Genomic DNA, 21,641 nt, shown 5'->3' on the forward strand with positions numbered 1-21,641 from the left:
AGATGTCAACTTTGCACAATGTGAAACCATTGTAAAACGATTATCTGCAACTGCCATTTTACAAGTACACATTGTAAACACATTATCTATGCAAACATTATCTAGACTACCCTCGAGATAAAAACGAGCAAGATGTCAGTGAAAGGCATCTTCAAGGCACGTGGACTTGCAACTATATAGGAACCAATGACGCTACACGAACATCACGCCAACTATAGCTTCTTTAACCCACACTAAGTAGCTGCGCGTAAAGGAAAACCTAACAAGACACCCACATATGTGGGACACCTGTGTTGTTCTTGTTGTTCTTTCWGTTTTTTTCAAACATTTATTTCAKTATTTGTGAACCTGTTTGACATTTTACTGCATTGTTAGGAGCTAATAACATACGCATTTCGCTGCACCCGCTACAACATCTAAACTGTGTACGCGACCAATACACTTTGATTTGAACATGGTCCATGGGTCATCTCACTACATGACGACCATGTTTTGACAATACCATTATACTTCCATAAAATACATTTACTTCTATGGACTAACTTTGTCTATAGGCTGTACTGTATATCAACCAGTAGTTGGATAACTCGGTGGAAATCATGACCTGGCAGTTTGTGCGTCATGGGGTGGAAAACTGAATGAAACCACAAAAGTCTAAGTGGCCATGATTTAATTGATTTTATCATACATCACTGACAGTATAGGCAAGCTCCAATGGAAAAAGAGAAAGTAAAACTCCTGTGTGTCAGTATATAATATCTGACAGCTTTGGACAGCATCCATGTGACCTTTATGCAAGTTATTTGCTATAGTGGCATCTGCTTAAGACGCCTTGGATCACGTTGCAGCACAGAAATCATTAGCATCATCTCTAAAGCAAATGACACATCAAAAGGTACTATGAAAATCTAAACTTTCAATCTAAGTCGTTTTTATATTGAAAATAGGTCCAGGTTCCAGTAAAGCCGACTATATTCAACCATTAATTACCTAAAGCTTGGTCACGTCCCCCTTACCCCATCCTCACATGTCATATTGGTGAGGTTGGCACTTTTTAGTTCCCTGGAGCAGAAAGGGTCCTGTGACCTATAAAGGCCCCCAACCCCAACCGTCTCCAAGTCAGTGTCCTCTTTTGAATTCTCGGTTAAAGATTACCACCTAGAGCCCTTCTCTCATAAAGATTAACCCTGATCTCTCAATGAAACTAGCTGATGGAAGGGATTCCTTGTTGAGCATTTAGAACATGAAGATGTTCTATGTTCTGCAACCAAAAGCCAATATGCTGAAGTCCCTCATATGCAGAGAAGTCAGTGGCACTAATGCCGTAGCAAGGCATCCATTTCTTCCCTCCCCATTGGCACCTTTCTCTCTCCATTCGCACCTTCAACAAAGGAGGTGGACAAATTACATAAACACTTAGTAAAATTAGCTATAACGCCAGCATAAGAACGTAATCTAATGACATTCACTCTAAAAGCACAAAGAGCTAATCTTGCATAGACATATTTGGCCATATGTCTTATTCAAACACTAGCACACCACTTCTGAACTTGCGTAGGTCCTCTTTCACAATGACAACTAGCTCCACGGGGATCGATACAGACATAACGCTCAGGTCACCGGGCCTCAAATGGGAGTTTAATTGTAATCTGGAGATCTTTAGTAGAGGGCTATCTGCGTGGGTGTAAAACCAAGCCCACTTGCTCCACCAGTCGCCCAGTGAGCAGTGCAAAAACCCCTTTTATCACGCAAAGATTGGAGGCAGAGGCCTCGCATCCACACTGGTCTCGCTCACTAAGTCCGTGGTGTTGAAAATCTCATGTCATCCGGCAGAATGGGAGAGAAAATAAGATGTATCATGTCTCTCCTCGTTTAGAACAATTTGTCGCTTGCCATTTGGGATGCCAGTCGTTAGATCTCATTGCATTTCTAGGTAGCGGAATTCGGCGAATGGACTCGATAAAAACTACATCCTCCCAGAGATTGGGAGAAAAATATAATTTTTGGGGTGGGGGGTGCCATGCAAAATGGGGCAAAATTCAGAGAAGCAACCAATCCGGCAAAGGTGAAGGAAAATATATTTCTCCGTCGTTTTGGAGGCATCAAACAAGGGGGGAAGTGTAGCCACAATTCTATCAAAACCAGAGTATGTTGACGTACGCGCATCACGTGAGCGCATGATACCGGGGCATTATTTTGGATTTGGAAAGGACCTTATTGTTGCTTGCTGGCTGTGTTTTCGCCCAGTCACTAACTCTGCTGTTAACAACTGCCTGGTAATTACACAACAAATGGGATTTCGGCGTTTCGCTGACTTCTAGAAGCCCATGCGGCCTCTTTGAAAGCCTTGGACAGCAAGGCCCGGATTAATACATAAATATAATACATTAAGAGAGGACTGCAAAGTAGACTTCTTCAGTTGATTGATCATTAATCTGGTGAGTTATTGCTCTTCAACGCAAAGGTCACTTGGAAAACCGAACGCCAATCCGTCACATCGAGATGTAGCCCCGCTGCATGCTTGTTAATTTCGCGTGTTTTGCACCCAGCTCGTGTTCATTATTAACATGGTGCACGTAGAAGTGATGGTGGAGAACCGTTTTTCGTAACGAAATGGCACTCTGAGGGTGTGAGGGAAACATGGCCAGACGCAGGCTGGTGAACGGACAGCCAAGGAGTGTTGAGGGGGGGGGGGGTAATAAAGTTGGACAGAAACTGTTTGTGTACCAGGGCTCTAGTGTGGAGCTTCAGGGCTGTGGGATTTGATCATTGGCGTAGATTTCATAGAACATTTCCAAGCGGGCAGCATTCCCCATTCCCCTAATGCCTGTGCATCCACTTAATATGCATTTTGATAAATTATTCAGGAGCCCTTTGTTGCAACCCGTGCAGAAACGAACCAGCCAAATCSCTATGTTGTTTGTCTCCGTTATTCYGATAKCCCTTWSCACATGCCAGGCTTTTTGGATGATTTTCGTTGAATTAGTGCTTGGTTAGTCGTCATTTCTTCTGAATTTCCTCGCCCCGTGGCTTCTTTCAACCCTTTTCCACATTTTTTTTTTTGGCTCATCAGCTCTTCTGCTTGTAGCTGCCTCCTCCCTTTGTTCTGAGCGTGCAGCGTTGCTAGCTGCGGGGGCTGTAGCACCCTGCACTTTGTAGGTAACTTTACGTTAGTCCAGTAGGTCTCCGGGTCGAGCGAGCTATCGGTGCTGAAAATCTTCAAAACTACCAGGGTAGCAGTGGAGTAAAAACCGGGGCAACGGGRATGGAAGCGAGCCAATGCTGTGCGTGAGTGCGGGGATGCAATAAATAACTTTATATCGCTATAGGCCGCAAAGTCGGGGAGGTCGGGGAATCCTCGTTTTGATTTATGTGTTTGGGKTAGCTGTCAGGAGCCGGCGAACGAGAGCGTCCAACGTTTTTATTCCACTTTTAATAAGAGCTACTATGCAGACCATCATGGCCATTTGATTTCATTTCTGCTCCGGCCCTGTCTCTGGATAAAGCCCCTTTCTGTCTCCTTTTACTCTGAAACTGGATATAGTGCTACATTTCCCTAGACTTTGGGATTATTTTCCCAGAATGGTGGGGCTTTTATTTACCGTGTTTCTCAGTGGGCGCTACACTTTCGTTTATTTTCGATTTCATTCGTTGAACTATTTCGTTTATTGGGACTTTGTAAGCTATTTCTCACCTTTAAAGCTATCTTTATTATAATAATTATACTTCCCCCCCCCTATTATTATTGTGTTCATTATTTTCCTTATTATTAGCCTATGGATATTATTGCTGTTGTTATTAGGCTATTAGAATGTGATTGTCATTAGAACTTACTTTGATCCCTTTTGCCTTGATTGGTAGGCTATTATTAATTGCTAAATTAATAATAATGAGTGAATGTCAACATAGCAACAACTAGGCTACTTATTATGGTTGATTTTTTGATGTATTCTTCATTCATGCTTGCTACACGAGCAACCGTGAAGGAAAATAACATTACATCAATATCCACACAATTGCTTTTCCACGTATTAACATTGCGGGAACATTTTTGTTTATATTATTCAACATGAACCTTTTGATTGATTAACTTGCTCCATATGTAGGCCCAGTGCGCGAGATGACAGAATCTCCAAAATAAATAATGGGAAATATGTTATGTAATCTGATAGATAATTGAAATCAATACAGTGGGCTCATAGGAACACACTGGATTCTATCCTTTGGCTTTGCATTTACTCCGTGATTCCACGGGAATAATTTAAGGTTAACGATATCTGTCACCTGTGGTAAACTCTCAGGTTGCCTGTGTGTTCGATTTGTAGACAAGAGGTCATATGCACTGTATTGGATTTTTTACGACCTCCTTTGATTGCATATTTCTCTTTTTCCCCCCTCTGCAGTTCCCTCAAGCCTTCAGGAAGCTATATTCTTGCATACAATTCAGTTATAAGAAACAACATAATCCCGGTAAGTCACCCTATTACAAGTATATAAGCATTGCAAATGATTATTTGTTCGTTATTATGAATAGGAATGAATAACGGATGTGCTATTGAATGTCATCTATTCGATGAATATTTTCATTATCCCATTGAAATAATCATATTTTTTTAACATAAGAAAACGTACTTTGAAATATTTGAAAGTAAATATGTTTTATTGGAATGGAGTATGCACACATTGCATACATTCAACAGTGATGATTTAGTCTGCATATGACATTCACATAATCGGTAAACATTTCCTAGGCCAAGAGTGTGTATCATAATATTCTCTAATATGGCATACATCTAGCCCGTGAGAATGGCCTGTGAGCTTTTCAATTGAGCTTTTAAAAAAAAATATATAAATACAAAATAAACATCTCTTTGCCTATATGCATAAAGCACCACATATTAATCGAAATCATTGTCAAAATGGTGGTGCCTGTTTGTGTGTGTCCTTGTGCTCTCTTCTTTCGATGATGCAATGAATGCCATAGTGTATCTGGGGGAATATATGATGGATATTATGGATGATGAATGTATGGGTGTGTATGGGTGTGTGGCGTTATGTAGATTAGCCATCTAACAGCATTCTTCTTACAGCATATGTGTGACAGAAGAATCATAGGATAACTCAAATAGGCAAATAGGCAAAGAGGTGGCAATGTCCTATTGTCCCAAATGGAAAACGTACACTGTCAATATATATACATAGATAGGCTATGTATTTCAGTGTAAGGGGTCTGTCATATGAATACAGTGGACAACACGCAATACATTTTAAATGAAATATATTCACACTCAATGGCATATTCACCACACAATCACAAGCATTTACCCTTGAAAAAACCATACCCAACATTCAAAACACTTTCCACCTAAAAAGATTTCCTTCTCATTAACAAAATAGGAAATCCGAACGAAATTTCTCATTGGAGTTTGTAGTCTCTTTATGTAATATGTTGGTTGCAATGTTCACTGCGGGAAAAAAAAGAAAACCTTGCATCCCAAAATCTGTCCACATATTCCACCGTTGAAATAGTATATCCATGACTCAGCCAACTCCAATGTATCAGGAAGGCGACGCATCTCTGTCATCCTATGGAAATGACGAAAATACTCTTCCTCAATCTTCTAACAAGCACCGGCATGTTGTAATCCCAAAAATCATGTTGGTATAGACCCTTCTCTTGCCATAACTCTGAAATAATAATAACTTCCCACGGTATGTGCTTAGTCGTGAAAATAATTCCAGTTGTAAATACAAAATACTGGAGCGTTTGGGTTTTTAGTTCATTAGTAATCTTTTAAGTGGGTTGCATTTGTCCATTTAGCAGTAGTTGCAAATCCAGAACAATGTCAGGCAGAAAAAGTTGCAGACACCTACATTTTTGTCTCCTACCTTCTTCCTACCCCGTTGGTGATCCTCTCTATTCCAGTTCCCACACGAAATGCATCTTTTTAAAGTAGCTGTTTACAGCTAGTCCTGTGTGGTAGAAGTCATAAATCTTACGTAGCCATAAACGAAGGGGGTAGTGTCCTGAATAATAAAAAATAGAGAGAGAGGGAGAGAAGATAGTGAAACATTGAGAGAGTGAGAGAAAGAGGGAGGGGGGGAGAGATGGTGAGAGGTAGTGAAGAGAGAATATAAAACCTGTAAAACACCTTCGGCTGCGTGTTTTCATTTCCATGTTGATCTCTCCTCGTTTCCTTCTCAGTTTTCCTTCTTGCTGATTTACTTTTCTCTTTCCGTTGGGTGTTAAAGTCCTACATAGCCTACAGTAAAAACACAGGAAGCCCTTTCTTCTATTTTTTAACATGTACTCGCTATCGAAGTTTTTCTAAGAAGTTTCTGTAGCACCGGTTCGTCCTAGCTGTTAAATATCACAGATTTTCTATTCTTTTTCCCCTTTTACTGATTTGTTTTTACACCCCTCCCTTGTTTTTCAAGTGCGCCTGTTGTCTGTTCCCTGAGCCCCCCACCAGYCTCCCTTTTTCATTTTGTCCATTTGTTATTACACTAGTTGTGTGTGTTGGGAGAGATGTGTTGAAACATTAACAATACAGGGAGAATTCGGTTTCTGCCGCGAGCCAAGCGGGAGCCGGCTGTGGAAACCCACTTCCTAGTAATTTAATATAGGCTACACCAGTGGAGGAAAAAAACCAGAGGCTCCTCTCATATACTTAACAATATTACCATGGCTTGACACCTAACCAGGAAACACGTGAATCAAAAAGTACTGGCGCTGTCTCTCCGCTTGTAGGCCCCTGTCCTGTCCAGCACGTCTGCAATTAGCATAATTTTCCACTGGTGACGTTGTTTGATGGGGATTAACAGCCGCGACTGGCGCTCCAAGTCAACCCCGCTATATCCGAATAGCTGCACCAAGGCCTTGTGTTGACAATACAATAACCCACCGAAAGAGCTACGAGGAGCGAGAATAACCACGGAGAGAAACACACGCATGGGGGGAAATGCAATGGGGGAAATTTCGCGGCGAGCCGCGGCTCTGCTCGGATTATGATGTTAAGGTTTGCGCTGTGAGAGAAAGGGAAATCTGAGGCCATTGTTATCAGCGAGCAGGGCGTACCAGTCGACAGGGCAGCYAGGCRCTTGCTGCCTGTCCATTCGCAGCCCCCCTAGCATTCCTCAGATCTTTCATGCCAGACCGTCTCCCCCCTTCCCAAGCCGAGGGGATCCGTGCAGGAGCGCCCGGACTCAGGCTCGGGGCAGCAGTCCTCGAGATACCGGCGGATTTACATTCGCTGCGAGTTTTTGAAGGGAAGGGGAGAGCTCCCGTTTTATTGATTGCATCGAGGCCGAATGTGAAAAATATATGATGCCTGCCCGTGCTTCCTTCGTCAGAGGCTAAGGTAAGCTGGTCTGAAATGGGCTATCAGTTTGTGAATGGCGGAGAGTGTGTCCCGGTGATTTATGACCATATGACTCCAATCGCGGTTCAAGAAGAGTTCACAATGCTTTATGCTTCCTTCCACGACGCCCCCCTTTTTCCTTTAGAATCTCTCTCCAACGGATTCATTTTCCCCTCTGATATTTATTTACAAAGCAGCGGGGAAATCATTTTTGGGCTATCTGTTTTCGTGGGCTTTGATGTTCAGACATGGGTACGCGCTTATTTTCAGCTAGTACTTAGGCATGGATCCCCATGTTATTGGACTGCCGTGCTAAACTATTCTCAGATTGTATTCTATCTGGCCATCTTTCTAAATGTTTTGATAAAGTGTTTTTCGTATGACATGTCATTCAGACGTATAAGGCCTATTGTTTTTAATTGAAGGAAGGCAATGGGCGAATGACGACGGCTCTACATGAGAGACCATTGCACTACTCATTTGTTGTTTTGGTGGAATAATTGCCATTTTTCAATCTGTAAATGGGCTAACACATGTCTCGATACATAATGTCTTTATGTGTGTGTATTACCGGCGCCATTTGTAATTTTACCCATGCTAAAATACAAATTGGACACCCAAACTGATGTCTAGCTCGTCTCCATGTTGTTGTTGTTAACGTCCTTGTGTGGGATCGCTTTTTATCCAGCCCCCATTCGCTCTGGACCCCATAATTGTATTAGAGCGAATCTATAGGAAAGTTCGTTATTGCGTTAGTGTTACAAGCAGGCCAGGACATTACGTGTTCCATTTAATGGCATTGCGATATGATTTAATATCTATTATTCCTGTAACCATTTTTCCCCCTTCTTTCTCTCTGTCTCTCCCTCGAACAATGCCTTAGAGAAAATAATTAGGATTCCAGCCGTCTACTGGAAAGATAAATGAGCGACATTTGTGACGTGGTGAGAGTTGGTGTCGTAAAGCTGTAGCCCAGGATCCCCTTCCTTCTCTCAGACACAGCACTGCTCTCCTCTCATTTAGCCTATTCCTTACCTCTTACAAATCTTTTTTATTCAAATTGGAGAATGTCTCCCTATTCAATTTTTTTGGTCGTTTTAGTGGGTAGGCCTATATAATTAGGATGAGCTATACGTCTCACAAAGGATATACATACAATAAGATTCATTATTTCTTTATGAACACAAGCTTTGTATTTTCTTGGAATAGCATGTAAGCATTATCTTGTTTTTATGGGTAACTGATTTTAGCCTTAAAAATGTGTATAATGGTTATTATGTGGATTATTCAGGTTGTCTTTTTTATTTTTAGGCAATAGTATTGTTTTATTGTTGTCCAGGGATTTTCTAGTGATTATATCATTTCAATTTTCGTCATCAGTTTACCATTTTTGTAATTGTAGGCTATTGGGTAACTTATAACATATATTAATAGGTAATACCATAAAATATGTCCATATTATTATGCAAAAATCCTAATAATAGAACAATTCCATTGATACAACTACATTCAATGTTTGACTGTGTTTAATTGTGGGAATTTGCCATCATAATACCAAGTGTAACCACAAACACAAAGCATGTGTTTTTGTTTTGACTTATATGTAAGTGAACCTGCTAGTTGGCTTTCTAACTGAAGGCTGCCTGTTACAAAAAAAAAAAAAAAATCCTCAAAGTTTCCACGGTCCTTTCAAACCTATTTTCCAACGTTTTATCTTGGTCTTCAAGGGTCCAAACGAAATTAATCCCAGATGCATTATGGTGCTTGGCAGGACCACGCAAACTGCCCTTTGGGCCACCCCAGCAGTTAGCACATATACGGTCTCGAGCTTTTTTTAGGGGCTATAGTCCTCTATGGCCGAGCTACGGTTATGAATCAAACTCGCCTGAAGCTTCCGGGGACCCTATCTCATTCTTCTTCTATTGGGGCGTGCAGCAACGCTCACAACAGAGTCTCAAGTGCCGGTTTTTCTGGGTTTTAATGGTTGCCCAAATACAATATTGTGTAACCTGAGAAATCCTGACAGGAACTTGAACTAAGAGCGACATATGCACTGATTTCCCTCCAACAACATGGCAAAGGCCCATTCATAGCTTTCTACTACATTTTACATTTTACAGACAGCATTTTATTAAGACAATTCTTAAAAAAAACATCACTAATTGTATATTGCTCGTTTTCATTCATAATAAAGGCAAACAAGAAGAAAAGCCATTATATAGCCTAGCTTGTTTTTAACACCGAAATGCACCTTCTTTACGCAGAAGGTTTCTGTCTTTATCTATCAATTGTGAAAATAAATATGACTTTTCTATTACAACCATAACACAAGACATGTTAGGATAGTATTTTAATACAAACAACCTTGCAACCTGCGTATGAAAACGAACACATCGCTCTATAGCAATTCAAACGACTTTCAATGTATGAAAAAACAATTATAACGAAAACACGTTTTATTATCGTAGAAATAACAAAGGCCAACGCTGAAACATTATTCAAAATGTTCTAATGTGAAAATCCGGACAATATGCACAACTCATGGGTTATACCTCCCCAAACAATGCAATCACCACATATTTGGGAGGTTATATTCGTTATTTATTCAAGGACAACATCTTGAAGACAATCGTGTCCTTGCTCCCAGGTGCGAGTAAAGAGAGACTGGCTGGATGTTGTTTGTGTTCGTGTGCAGTTGCGTGTATGTGTGTGAGAGAGAGGGAGAAAGAGAGGGAGAGAGAGAGTTAGGAGAGGGGGAGTGCTGCTCGTAGTGAGATAGAGTAGGCCCAGTGCACCGTGGCCTGACATGGCATCTGCAAGCAGTGTTGTGGGAAAGCGCTATTCATGTCATGGCGCCTTTCAGCGGTAGAAGATGGATTTATTTTGCGCCTTTCTTATTATGTGCTTCTTATAACCTTTCAGGTCAGCTTCCAAGAGTCCTTTGGAAAGAGACCGTCACGTGACATCTGGTGCCAATGTTCTTCCAGAAGGTCGTCAGGACCCTGGTAGCCGGTAACTCCACTTTTGGAAATGCAGAAAACGACCTACTACGACAACTCGACGCTTTTCGGAGGTTACTCGTACCAAGGGGCCAACGGCTTYGGCTATGATGCTCCTCAACCGGCCTTCCAGTCCGCGGCTCASCTCGAAGGCGACTACCAGAGGTCCGCYTGCTCGCTGCAGTCCCTCGGTGGCAACAGCGCTCCTCCCCAGCAGCATGCCAAGACGAAAGAGCTGAATGGCAGCTGCATGCGGCCCAGCCTGCCACCTGAACACCAACCACCMCCCCAGGTGTCCCCTCCSGTCAWCCCMGCCAACGCCACCAGCAGCAGTGCCACCGCCACCAGCAGCAGTGCCACCGCGCAGCAGCCGGGAGGCAGCGGTGGGGCCGCCAAATCAGCGCCCAAGACGTACACTCTGTCCACCAACCCCACCCTTAACAAGCAGATCTTCCCCTGGATGAAAGAGTCGAGGCAGAATACTAAGCAAAAAAACAGCTCGCCAAGTGCAAGTTCAGCTAACGGTGTGTGCCCCCCTCCCCAATTCCCCTTACCTTGTTCATGCCCCTTATATACACATTCAAAGCTGGATAGCTTAATTACAATACAGTCACAAAACATAATCATGGATTTGTATCTAATGACCTAACTTATTATTTATATATTTAAAGCCTGTGTTTTTTCCTAGTTAGGTTGTTAGGAAAAGCACTCTAGTCATGACCATATTAATTTGGTAACTGAGACCTCTATTAAAGCAGTCGTTCCCTTTATTGATGAGCATTTGAAACAATTACATTAAAACATGGCAGTGTTCGGCATATACTGTGTATCTTTTCATCAGACTGGAATGCGAATGTGCTTGTTCATTTGCAGCTAAGAGCAATGCTTAATCTAAACTGTAGGTTGTCAAATATTATTGATATGAAGATATTGACAGACAAACACACACGCACGCACGCACACACCCAATGCATTTACATTTAATTGAACCTCAGAGCTGTGTGACACAATTGAAGTGAAAACAGTTAATGTCCAGCTCCTTCAAATATAGAAGGCTACAGTTCTGGCTGTGGGCTTTGTCTATGATGCAATTTACGTACACGGTCAATGTAGGGTCTCGAGTCTCTTAATAAATGCCAAAGTTATGAAGTGTTGACAACTAATATCAAGGGGATAAGTTTCGTTTCCTGGCCTCTGCTTTATTAGGAAATGATGCATTCAATTTCCGCATGTAGTAATTATGTTTTATTTCATTCCCACCCCAGCGGAGAGCAGCGGAGGTGAAAAAAGCCCCCCGGGTTCCGCAGCCTCAAAGAGAGCGCGCACCGCGTACACGAGCGCGCAGCTGGTGGAGCTAGAAAAGGAGTTCCATTTCAACCGTTACCTGTGTAGGCCTCGCCGCGTGGAAATGGCCAACTTGCTCAACCTCAGCGAGCGCCAGATCAAGATTTGGTTCCAGAACCGGCGTATGAAGTACAAAAAGGATCAGAAATGTAAAGGGCTGGGCTCGTCATCAGGGGGGCCCTCTCCAACCGGAAGCCCACCCCTACCCATGCAGTCCTCAGCTGGCTTCATGAACTCCATGCATTCMATGGCAGGCAACTACGACGCCCCCTCCCCGMCATCTTTTAACAAGTCCCATCAAAACGCMTATGCCATGTCCTCAGCCTACCAAAACCCCATGAAAARCTGCCCCTCCCAACAGAAGTATGCCAACACAGCACCAGAATACGACCCGCACGGGCTACAGGGTAACAGTGGCAACTATGGRACTCCCAACATGCAGGGCAGCCCCGTGTATGTGGGAGGAAACTACGTGGAGTCGATGCCCACCTCTGGGCCTTCCATGTACGGCCTCAATCATCTACCACACCACCAGGCTGGGAACATGGACTACAACGGTGCYACGCAGATGTCAGCAAGCCAACACCACGGACCGTGCGACCCCCACCCGACATACACAGAGCTGGCAGCCCACCATCCTTCTCAGGGTAGAATCCAGGAAGCTCCCAAGTTAACTCATCTGTAGTAGCAGGTTTGGGGAAAAAACTAAATGACAACTACAAATAACTAACCCATGGGACGCTGCAATGGGGTTGAAAAAAAATATGATCCAGTGGTTTCTTGCCATGGCCAAAAAAGTATTGTCTGTTGTCTTTATCATTGTGCGTATTAGTAACATTCACTTGAATTGCGTTTTGGTTAACGTTTTATTTCCTTGAATATGGAGCTCTCCCTCGAAAACAAGTAATGAAATAGTAATAGTTGGGTTTAATGGAACAGCTAACACGGTAGGGGGTTTATTACTGTCAGACCTTTTTGACTCGGCGAAACACATGTTATGTCAACGTGGATTTATGTTTAGCCTGCGTCCTTGCAGTCAGCACAAATGGCTAAGCTTGACTGACGTCAATATGCATTCTTCAATTGGTGCAAGCAAACCACTGGATTGTTTTCGATTACTTCCCTTATTCATATTACCTCTCTTTGGAAATGTCTCACTAACCCACTGTGCAGTGACATTTTTTTTTTTTTAACATGTCCTCGCCAAACATTGTGGCTTCAAGGGAAGAGCTCCTTCAGCATCGCGCAGACGCATCGTAAGCCTACACCCCCCACTTATGGTGTTTAGGTTCACATTGCTATGCTATGCTAGCTAACGTCCATAAACAATCACAAACACACGCGCGAGGACATTAAATTGATATTTGTTACGTTGTTATATCATCATCACAGGGTAAAAAGGAGTTGAGAACTCTTTTGACAACTATGATAGGCTCACCCCCCCCCCCCACCACTCTCTCTCCCTTTTCTCTATCGCTCCCTGCTCTCGCTCTCCCAACTCTCTATCACTCTCTCTCGTTCAATCTATAGGGTTCACTTACATTAGCCAAGACTAATGCGAAAGGCTCACAATTTCTCATGTCTTGACTTAACGTGGAAACAGGGTATATTTGAACAAAATGCATGTCAGGGAACCAAGCTGAAGTGTAGGTTTACACTAATGCTTTCTCGTCTGGGCATCATTGTTGCACTTAGAGTTTACATTTTGATGGTTAAGGGAAAAAATACATCTTATTTTGGAAACGGAAGACGTCCAATCAGCGTCTTTCTCAATGTATGTTCAAGTGAACATTCATAAATATATATTTATTTGTTATAGCCAGTTTAAATACTTTCTTTTTGTATTATTTATCCCCCATGTATTTATATCAAGAAAAAATGTAATTTTTTAGTATTTACCTGTTATAAAGACGTTGTGTTCTTGTCATTGTAACGAATACATTTTAGTTATTGTATTTTAGAAATAAATAGTTTTATGTTACCCTTGTACGTAAATAATGTCTTGACTTGTACAGGGGTCAGCGAGGACGGAATCAGACCGTTCCTGCATAGTCGAGAATTAGACGAAATATAGCTGAACACTTTTGGAGAACTTCCTTTGTCCTTTGTAGCTCCTTTTATTTCATTGTTAAGAGTTGTCTGTTGAACAATTCTTTAATAAAATGTTATGTTATTCAGTTCTATGTGGTCATTTCAAGTGTTCACCTGAGACAAAACGAGGGTCATACTTTTAAAGTTGTTAAAAAACGCAGAGGTATTCATTAGTATAGTAGACACGTGCACAAACTCTATTGGTCCCTCGCTGGCTCTATTCCCCTCTCTCTCTTTCAGTCACACACACGCACATACGCACGCACACAGCTTCTTGGGAGCATCTTTCCTCGTGCTAGTGCCAGACTACTGAAAGAGCCCTCGAGTATGCGCTTGGGTTGGTCACGTGGTCCAAGGCAACACAATCTTTGCCAAAAAGCTAAATAGTTTTGTACATCGTTTACACATAGATCGCCTCATATACTTAATCCTATTTTAACGAGAGTAGGCCTACTGTATAAAGACAATCAACGTATAGAAAATAACATTTATTTTCATAGAAATCTAATTTATTGGCAAATAAGCAATCACAGATGTTGGAATATGCCTATACCTAAACGCAAGAACATATAGTTTAATAGCTTGGATTGCTACCGAAAATACTCATTATCATTGACATTTCCGTGCAATTAAGTTCCCTTTCAGATGCTGTTAAATATTGAAAGGCAACCAGCAAGACTAATACTCTTGCTAAAACTAACTGCAACTGAGGAAGTTGATTAATACAGCAGTACTAACACAAATAACACAAGTAGCACTAACAACAGAACAGCAATAATAATAATAGTAATAAAATACACTGTTTATTCTATGCTTCAAAACACATTTGGCTTGTCATAAAATGACCAAATCAACTTACACCTAATTATAAATGTGTGAAAACACTAATCACCCACCATGAATAATAAAAAGACAACATATAGCCTAGCTAATAGTCTGTTAAACAGTAGTTAAGTCTGTTAATCGTTTTTCGAATTGTTTGCTAAGCTGTAAAAAGGCAGTAAAAAGAGCACACTCCCATCACACTCCAAATACGAAAGAGCACATCCCCCCAAAATAAACATATATAAACAAATAACGTTTCAAGTCCATGTTCTGGCAAGCGTAAAGATTTTTGTGGCACAAACAAACCACATTCAAAATTCCAAACAAATAGTCATAAAAAATGGAAATGAAATTCCTGATGGTGAGAAATACTCCTAAATTGTCCCAGTTTTTGCACAGTCAGCTCCAATATAAGCAAAGAGAACCCGTGCTTCTGACCTCCTTTCCATATTCTACAGCCTGCATGTATGGGAGAAACGCGGCCTACTCACTGCTTTGCATTTAGCTTTAAATGGGCCAAACACCCACGCACATTTCTCCCGTCTTTGTTTTTTGAAACCTAGAGTCAAGTCAAATGGAGTCGAATAGTGCACTGCAATCTTGGGCCTTTTATTCTCTTTTGAGATAATGCTGATGCCTATTTCAGCACCAGGGTTTTATGCACAATGGAAAACAATTCTAATGCCTGCGTTTGGGTTGTTAGACTACTGGCTTTTTCGTAAAAATCAGTAGGCCTAGATTCTGGGGGATAGAGAGAGCGTTTCTTTGTTGCGATCTTGAAGGAAAGAGAATCATTCTTGAGGCTGGTTGCTGTCAAGCGCTTTGCCTGGGAAAAGATTGATCACCGCAGTTCGTTTTTCTTCACTAATTCTACGTTTCCAAAAATATCCTAGCAGCTAGGCTACTTACTATCCGTTTTAAACTTCTACAACATCCTTCAAAATCAATACATGTAACCTAGACCTATACGCAATATACTATGTTATTGCTTATCAATAAACACACATTCGTATAGGGCATTAGTGTTAACACAGCCTACGTTTTTAGTTTTTAAGAAGCTAGGATTCGCAGTTGTACACGCGACCTCGCTGTGAACTTTAGTCAGTCGGCTCAGTAAACAAGCCGTCCGTTTTTTACACTGTGAGAGAAAACTCCTAGCTAGCAGTCAGTGGAAGGCCTTGCTGGGCTGCATATTTTTAGGACCATTTCACACACATACACACACACACACACACGCACAATATATAATTTAGTAGCATATCTCCCCGCAAGGTGATAAAGAGCTAGGCTAGCAGTTATAGAGAGATAACATAATGTAATTATACACTTACACACACCGACCTTTCTCTTCACTCTGTAGCTTCCCTTTATGAAAACAAAAATATAACAAGTCTACCATTACACCATGCAGGCTGCTAACCTGCACTATGCTAGGCTCTAGGAAACCGTTCTTCAGTATTTTGCTAAGCGAATCTCAGCCTTCTGTTGAGACATCTCCCATCTAGGTTGGGTGGAGATATATTTTACCTTAAGTCTGCTTCTCCTGTCAAACTTTTAAGATTAATGGGCCTCTTTTGTATAAACACCCCGTTTGCCATATTGTAAATGTGCTCTTAACAATAACCACGTTTTGCTGGATTACATCACCAGGGTCCAGGCAGAATATCTGCATGCAAATCTCCATTGTTTGACATGAAGGGCCTCACATAACCTCCCACTCGAAACAGCGAGGTGAGACAGTTGGCAACCGAACACTTTTTTTTTCTTCGAATATAATACCCCCTGCTAACACAAACCAATATCTTATGGTATTTTTGAGCATTTGCTGAAAATAATGCTTTCTTTAGCCACCAGGCCCCGGCTTTCCATTGGTTRWATCTKGTCATGTGACCAGGAATTGGCTGCAATTTCGCCCATAGTCTTCAGTTTAGTAGACCAAGGTCCCCATACGCTAGTAATATCACCAATATACACAATTATTAAAGCCCGCAAATACGGGACAGCGGGGAGCTAATAATCACGCGTTTTTGTTTTTATTTTGCTCGTTTTGATCTCGCCGTCCGCCTGTGGACTAGGAAAAGCTATGAATTTTGAATTTGAGAGGGAGATTGGGTTCATAAACAGCCAGCCTTCCCTTGCAGAGTGCCTGACGTCTTTTCCCGCTGTCCTGGAGTCATTTCAAACTTCATCAATCAAGGACTCGACAGTAATTCCTCCTCCTTTCGAGCACACCATCCCCAGCYTGAGTCCCTGCACAAGCAGCCAGGCGCGACCGAGGARCCAAAAGCGAACCTCCAATGGCCTCCAGCTTCGGACGCCACAGCCGCAACAGGGCCCAGCCCCGCCGGCGAGYRCGGCTGGCCCGCTGGCACACGAGTTCCCCTGGATGAAAGAGAAGAAATCCTCGAAAAAGGGACCCAAATCYGGGAATGCCACGGTAGCCTCCTCTTCTCCCTCTCCTGCATCCTCCGGGTACGCCACTGCAGGACTTGAATCACCGACAGGTCGGTACATGATGTAAAAGACAAGGCTATTCATTTGTTCTGCTGTTTCTTTTCTTTTCCATTTTCTTTATTTGCATGGTTCCATTGCATGTTGGTCTATACTGCAACTCATAGAAACAGATATGGAAGCCTAATATTTCTCAAATTATTGTTGCAGGGCATTTTTCTCATGTTGATGTTAATAAAAGGACAAGAAGCATGCGTTTATTTCTGAAATATGAGTGCCCTTCTGCTCTGTGTCGTGTGCATGGAGGAGTCACAGAGACCTGCATTATGCTGCAGTGTTGCTTTGAATGAGCTATTTCCCGTCATAATCCTTATTATTACTCATCTATTACACAACTTTCGATTGTATTTCGCTGTAACATATCCATTTCTTGCATTGCGTGATTTGATGTCAGGCATCTAAACGTTGATATATAGCCTACACATAATCGGCTATATGTTAGCTATATTGCAAAGTCTTTGTAATGCCTGTATGTGTCAGATATTCTATGCGTAATGCGGATGTGTGTGTGTGTGTGTGTGTGTATTCTTGCTGATAAAGTTGCCTTTCTCAAGATACAGATTGCAAATCTTGTCCTGGAATAACGATTTAATCGCAGTCAGTGTCAGTGCTGTCTTAATGTTATATATTCATAACCATGTCTCGGGGTTTGGGGTAGCCATTTTGGATGTCAGTATATAATGTGGAGGCAATGGGACAAAACAAAATATGGGGTTTAGAGGAATAACGCGTGTTCTCTGCAAACCTGATACACTGACATCAGAGAAGCACTGCAGTCATTTGAAAACAATGCACGTGTGGAAGGCCTATTGGGATTTTGATACGCCTCGTTCATTTTTATGGTTTTCAGTAGCTGCGTGCCAAATGTCTAGGCTCAACCCTATTAGCTTGCTATTTTGGACTTATTTATGTTCTATGTCTGGGCTCTTGCAGAGGCGCAGGGTGGACTGGACAGCGGAAGCGGATCCCGGAGGCTGAGGACTGCCTACACCAACACGCAGCTMCTGGAGCTGGAGAAGGAGTTCCACTTCAACAAATATCTCTGTCGGCCCCGGCGGGTGGARATAGCTGCCCTTCTGGATCTAACCGAGAGACAGGTCAAAGTGTGGTTCCAGAACCGGAGGATGAAGCACAAGCGGCAAACGACACACCACAGGGAAGGCCAAGAGGGCGACCCCGGCGGGTTCGAGCCCCTGGAAGGTGCCGATGCTTCCTCGCCTTACTCGAGCCAGCCACTGGAAGCCTCGGGCTCGGCTGCGTCCGAGGAGGAGACGTGTAACTCGGCAGCCTCCTACACGAACAGCAGTGACAATAACCAGCCCACGCCTGAGGARGGCCAGCTGAGCTGCCAGGAGCCCACATCAGTCTCTGACACAACTGTGCGGTCGACCCGGTTCCCAACGCCCACTGCAGATAACCCCGCAACAATGGGCGACGGTGGCGCATCTGGCCCGGATCATTCGTTTTCAGAGCAGCAGGACGCATCCTCCCTGCCCGATTTGAATTTCTTTTCTGCTGATTCCTGCCTCCAGATTTCTGACGCTTTATCGCCCAGCTTGCAGAGCTCGCTCGACAGCCCGGTAGATTTCTCCGAGGCGGACTTTGACTTATTTACRAGCACACTTTGTACAATAGATTTACAACATTTACAGTTCTAACGACAACAACAACAATACAGAACAATCGAATTAAGGAGAATGTCCCACCGTATTACAATGGTATGAATGCTTCTCGGCAACATTCCTGAAACACATTTATGAAAAAGATTCCTGGGTTTATTTTGAAGATAACATAGAACCTGAGATAGCAAAGGAGCKATTATGTCCTTTCCTGGCATTATAATTTTGGTTTACTCCATCGAAATCACATACGGATTTCCCCTTGTTCAAATTTCAGGTATTTATTGCCTTCTTKTTTTCTGACAGTATTAATTGGCAGTTACAGTAAWAKACTATACTGTCTCCTTAATGTTTCTAAACTGTTCAGTGCAGCTCAATCTTTTAATTCTCAGGAAATGTAGGCCTATCAGATATATAAGCCTAAAGGATAGTTGAACTGCTTTTAGAAATGATCTCGAGACGGGCGTTGATCCTGTTGATGAGGTTTAGAACTAGTTTATTTATTGAGATTCTTTAATAGTAAATTTCAAATTATTTATTGTACATTATTTTCATAGTTGAAATAAAAACMAACTTTTATAATGTGGCCTAAGTGTTTTTGATTATGTAGTTACTAGTAAATGAAAAGTGCAATTATTTTTGATAGATGATAATTCAAACAGTTATTTCAGATAAGAAAAATACAGAAATATTGCAAATAGGGATTGTTTGAGATGTATTGGTCTACCAAATATCTGTTACTGGTCTTGGAAAATGCATCATTTGCTATTGCACAGTTTATATGTTCAAAATGCAGCGTGTTATAATAATAATAAGTAATATTATTATTGTCGTTAATATTATTTCCACACAATTATGTTGTGATGGTTTCATCTATTATAGGGCAACACATGAAATCTCCAAAGGTTGTATTTGGTTGGTTGGTTTCAGATTTTGGGGTACTACAGATACAAAAACGAATCATTTGCGATTTTAAATTTCATTGACATGTTTTCATTATCTTCCAATAAGCTATTGCTGGGGCAAATGCATTCTTACTGTGAATTAATTCTGTGCAAAAATAAACACAACACATATGATAAAACGTTTTGGGTGAAGACGTTTGCCAAGATAAATCGTCATAATCAAGAGCTGATACAGAACACAATGTGTTGACCAAGTTATTGTTTTTGTCTAGCCTAGCCTGGTGGGAATTTGGTGCATGGTAGGCTAGCCGACCTAGCTTAGCTTACTTTAGCTAGCATTGTAGCATGAGGGAATGACTGAGGTAACGGCGCTCATGGCTGCTGTCATGCTGATGCAAAATGGCGCTGAGAACACAATGGGCGATATGAACAATAATGCGGCAGCCATTGTAGGACATTTGGTGTATGTGGCTTCACAGCCCAGCCTCTTGCAACACGTTCAATGGTAATTGGGTAATACATAGGCCTATAGCCAAATTGATAAAAATAAACCAGTTATGTAATTGAACCGTCCCTTATGTTAATGAGATAGGCCAGGAGTATTGACAATTTATACCTTTTTTTTTGTTGCTACTCCCTCAGTTATTAACATGGTCAGAACCAAAACAATAACGTAATAAGAAGAAGAATGATTATAATACAAATAATTCTAATAATGTTTATTATGTGCATTGTTTTATGGTAGGCCTAATAGTCATGCATTATAGCAGGCCTAAAATTCACAATGAATAGTGTGTATTCCTAAGACATAAATGAAGCTCTTTTCTAAGCTCAGCCTGTCTACTGTACCCATCTATCTGAAATACATCTCCTGGATCGGTGTTCCAATAAGCACTATTCCTCCTTGTCACCTTTACCACTGCCTGTCTATCCGCCTCTCCATAATCACATAGTCTACACACATACATGTTATCTTATCAAGCAGTATTACTACGCCATCACTACATAACTCACTAGCTAGTCCAATATTCCCTTTTATTATTTGACTTAGAGGGAGTTATTTTATTAAAGACATTGATATTAACTTCCTATATCAAACATGAATACTATCATTATTTCATACTGCAATTACTTAGCCTACTGTGTCTCTGCCAACGTAATGGCATTTACATTATACTCCTGGTGGGGAAACCAAATGTATAGTGTGCACCAGCTAGACCCAGAATGGCTTCCTAGTGTGCATGGAATCAAGTTTAAGGAGAGGAAACTGAGAACTAGAACCGGGTCACAGACCTCTGGAGTCACCAGACTCAGGGGGCCTTGAGGGAAAAAAAGTGGAGTGGGCCAGACAGGGTTCAGCCAAGATGAGTGTGTGTGGCTGTGGCAGGAATCGTCACTTGCCTATCAGCAGTCAGCCTCCACTACACCCCACCCCCCCCCCACCCCCACCCCCCAATGAAAAACAAAGACACCTGATCGATCCCAACTTCAGAGGTCCCTATCTGCCTGGTCAATGGCAGGGCACACTCACAACCCTGGGACCCTAGCAGTGACAGGTATGAATCAATTGAACATTCAAATAACCACCGGAATGAATGGGGTCAGTTCAGTTCACTGGTGTACCTTGGTGTGTGTGTATGTGGCGGAGATAGAGGAGAGTGGGATGAGGGGTGTGAGGGTTGAGGTGGTGTGCGTTCATATTTAAAGAGGGTGAGAATCACTTGATCCCTTCTATGATATATCAGCTGATCAACATACATTGTGAAGGCCATTGAAACACGGGTTGAGACAAAGTGAGATGTTATTAACAGAAGGAGCATTAGTAAACTTCACATTAGCATTAGTGGAAGGCGAAGAATTACGATTAATGTCAAGTTTAAGGTTGAAAAGGGCAACTGGGGTGTCTTATCGACCAAAAGAAAGACCATCTAAACTGTCCAGACTTGTATCCTCAGTGCTGCATCTCAGCAGAGAGTCGCTTCTTGG

At 42.0% G+C, this 21,641-nt stretch overlaps 2 protein-coding genes and 1 long non-coding RNA gene across 16 annotated transcripts in view; 2 read left to right on the top strand and 1 right to left on the bottom strand.

The window, feature by feature from the left end:
- Window positions 1-13,881, top strand: part of LOC112068781 (homeobox protein Hox-B3a) — a 56,660-nt gene extending 42,779 nt beyond the window's left edge. For 8 of the 13 annotated variants that reach the window (XM_024135980.2, XM_024135981.2, XM_070438298.1 and 5 more), the window contains 3 exons: window positions 4,404-4,470; window positions 10,284-10,884; window positions 11,626-13,881. In XM_024135980.2, the coding sequence (XP_023991748.1) occupies window positions 10,392-10,884; window positions 11,626-12,389 (1,257 nt within the window). In that variant the 5' untranslated portion in view covers window positions 4,404-4,470; window positions 10,284-10,391 and the 3' untranslated portion in view covers window positions 12,390-13,881. The other 5 variants (XM_024135986.2, XM_024135984.2, XM_024135983.2 and 2 more) reach the window with 5 other exon arrangements.
- LOC112068786 (uncharacterized) lies at window positions 4,640-6,652 on the bottom strand. Of its 2 annotated transcripts, none has more exons than XR_002893623.2 (2): window positions 6,153-6,652; window positions 4,640-6,027 (listed from the first exon to the last, which is right to left on the bottom strand). It is a non-coding gene; the product is annotated as an uncharacterized lncRNA (long non-coding RNA). The 2 variants fall into 2 exon arrangements; XR_002893624.2 differs by having other exon boundaries at window positions 6,142-6,652.
- A 1,326-nt stretch (window positions 13,882-15,207) lies between the features above and the next one.
- hoxb2a (homeobox B2a) lies at window positions 15,208-19,332 on the top strand. Its single transcript, XM_024135990.2, has 2 exons — window positions 15,208-17,124; window positions 18,065-19,332. Exons 1-2 carry the CDS (start codon window positions 16,704-16,706, stop codon window positions 18,787-18,789), a joined length of 1,146 nt encoding a protein of 381 aa, XP_023991758.1. The 5' UTR covers window positions 15,208-16,703; the 3' UTR covers window positions 18,790-19,332.
- Window positions 19,333-21,641: the final 2,309 nt, after the last annotated feature.

Source organism: Salvelinus sp. IW2-2015, unplaced genomic scaffold (genome assembly GCF_002910315.2).
Source record: "Salvelinus sp. IW2-2015 unplaced genomic scaffold, ASM291031v2 Un_scaffold712, whole genome shotgun sequence".
In the NCBI taxonomy this organism is placed as follows: domain Eukaryota; kingdom Metazoa; phylum Chordata; class Actinopteri; order Salmoniformes; family Salmonidae; genus Salvelinus; species Salvelinus sp. IW2-2015.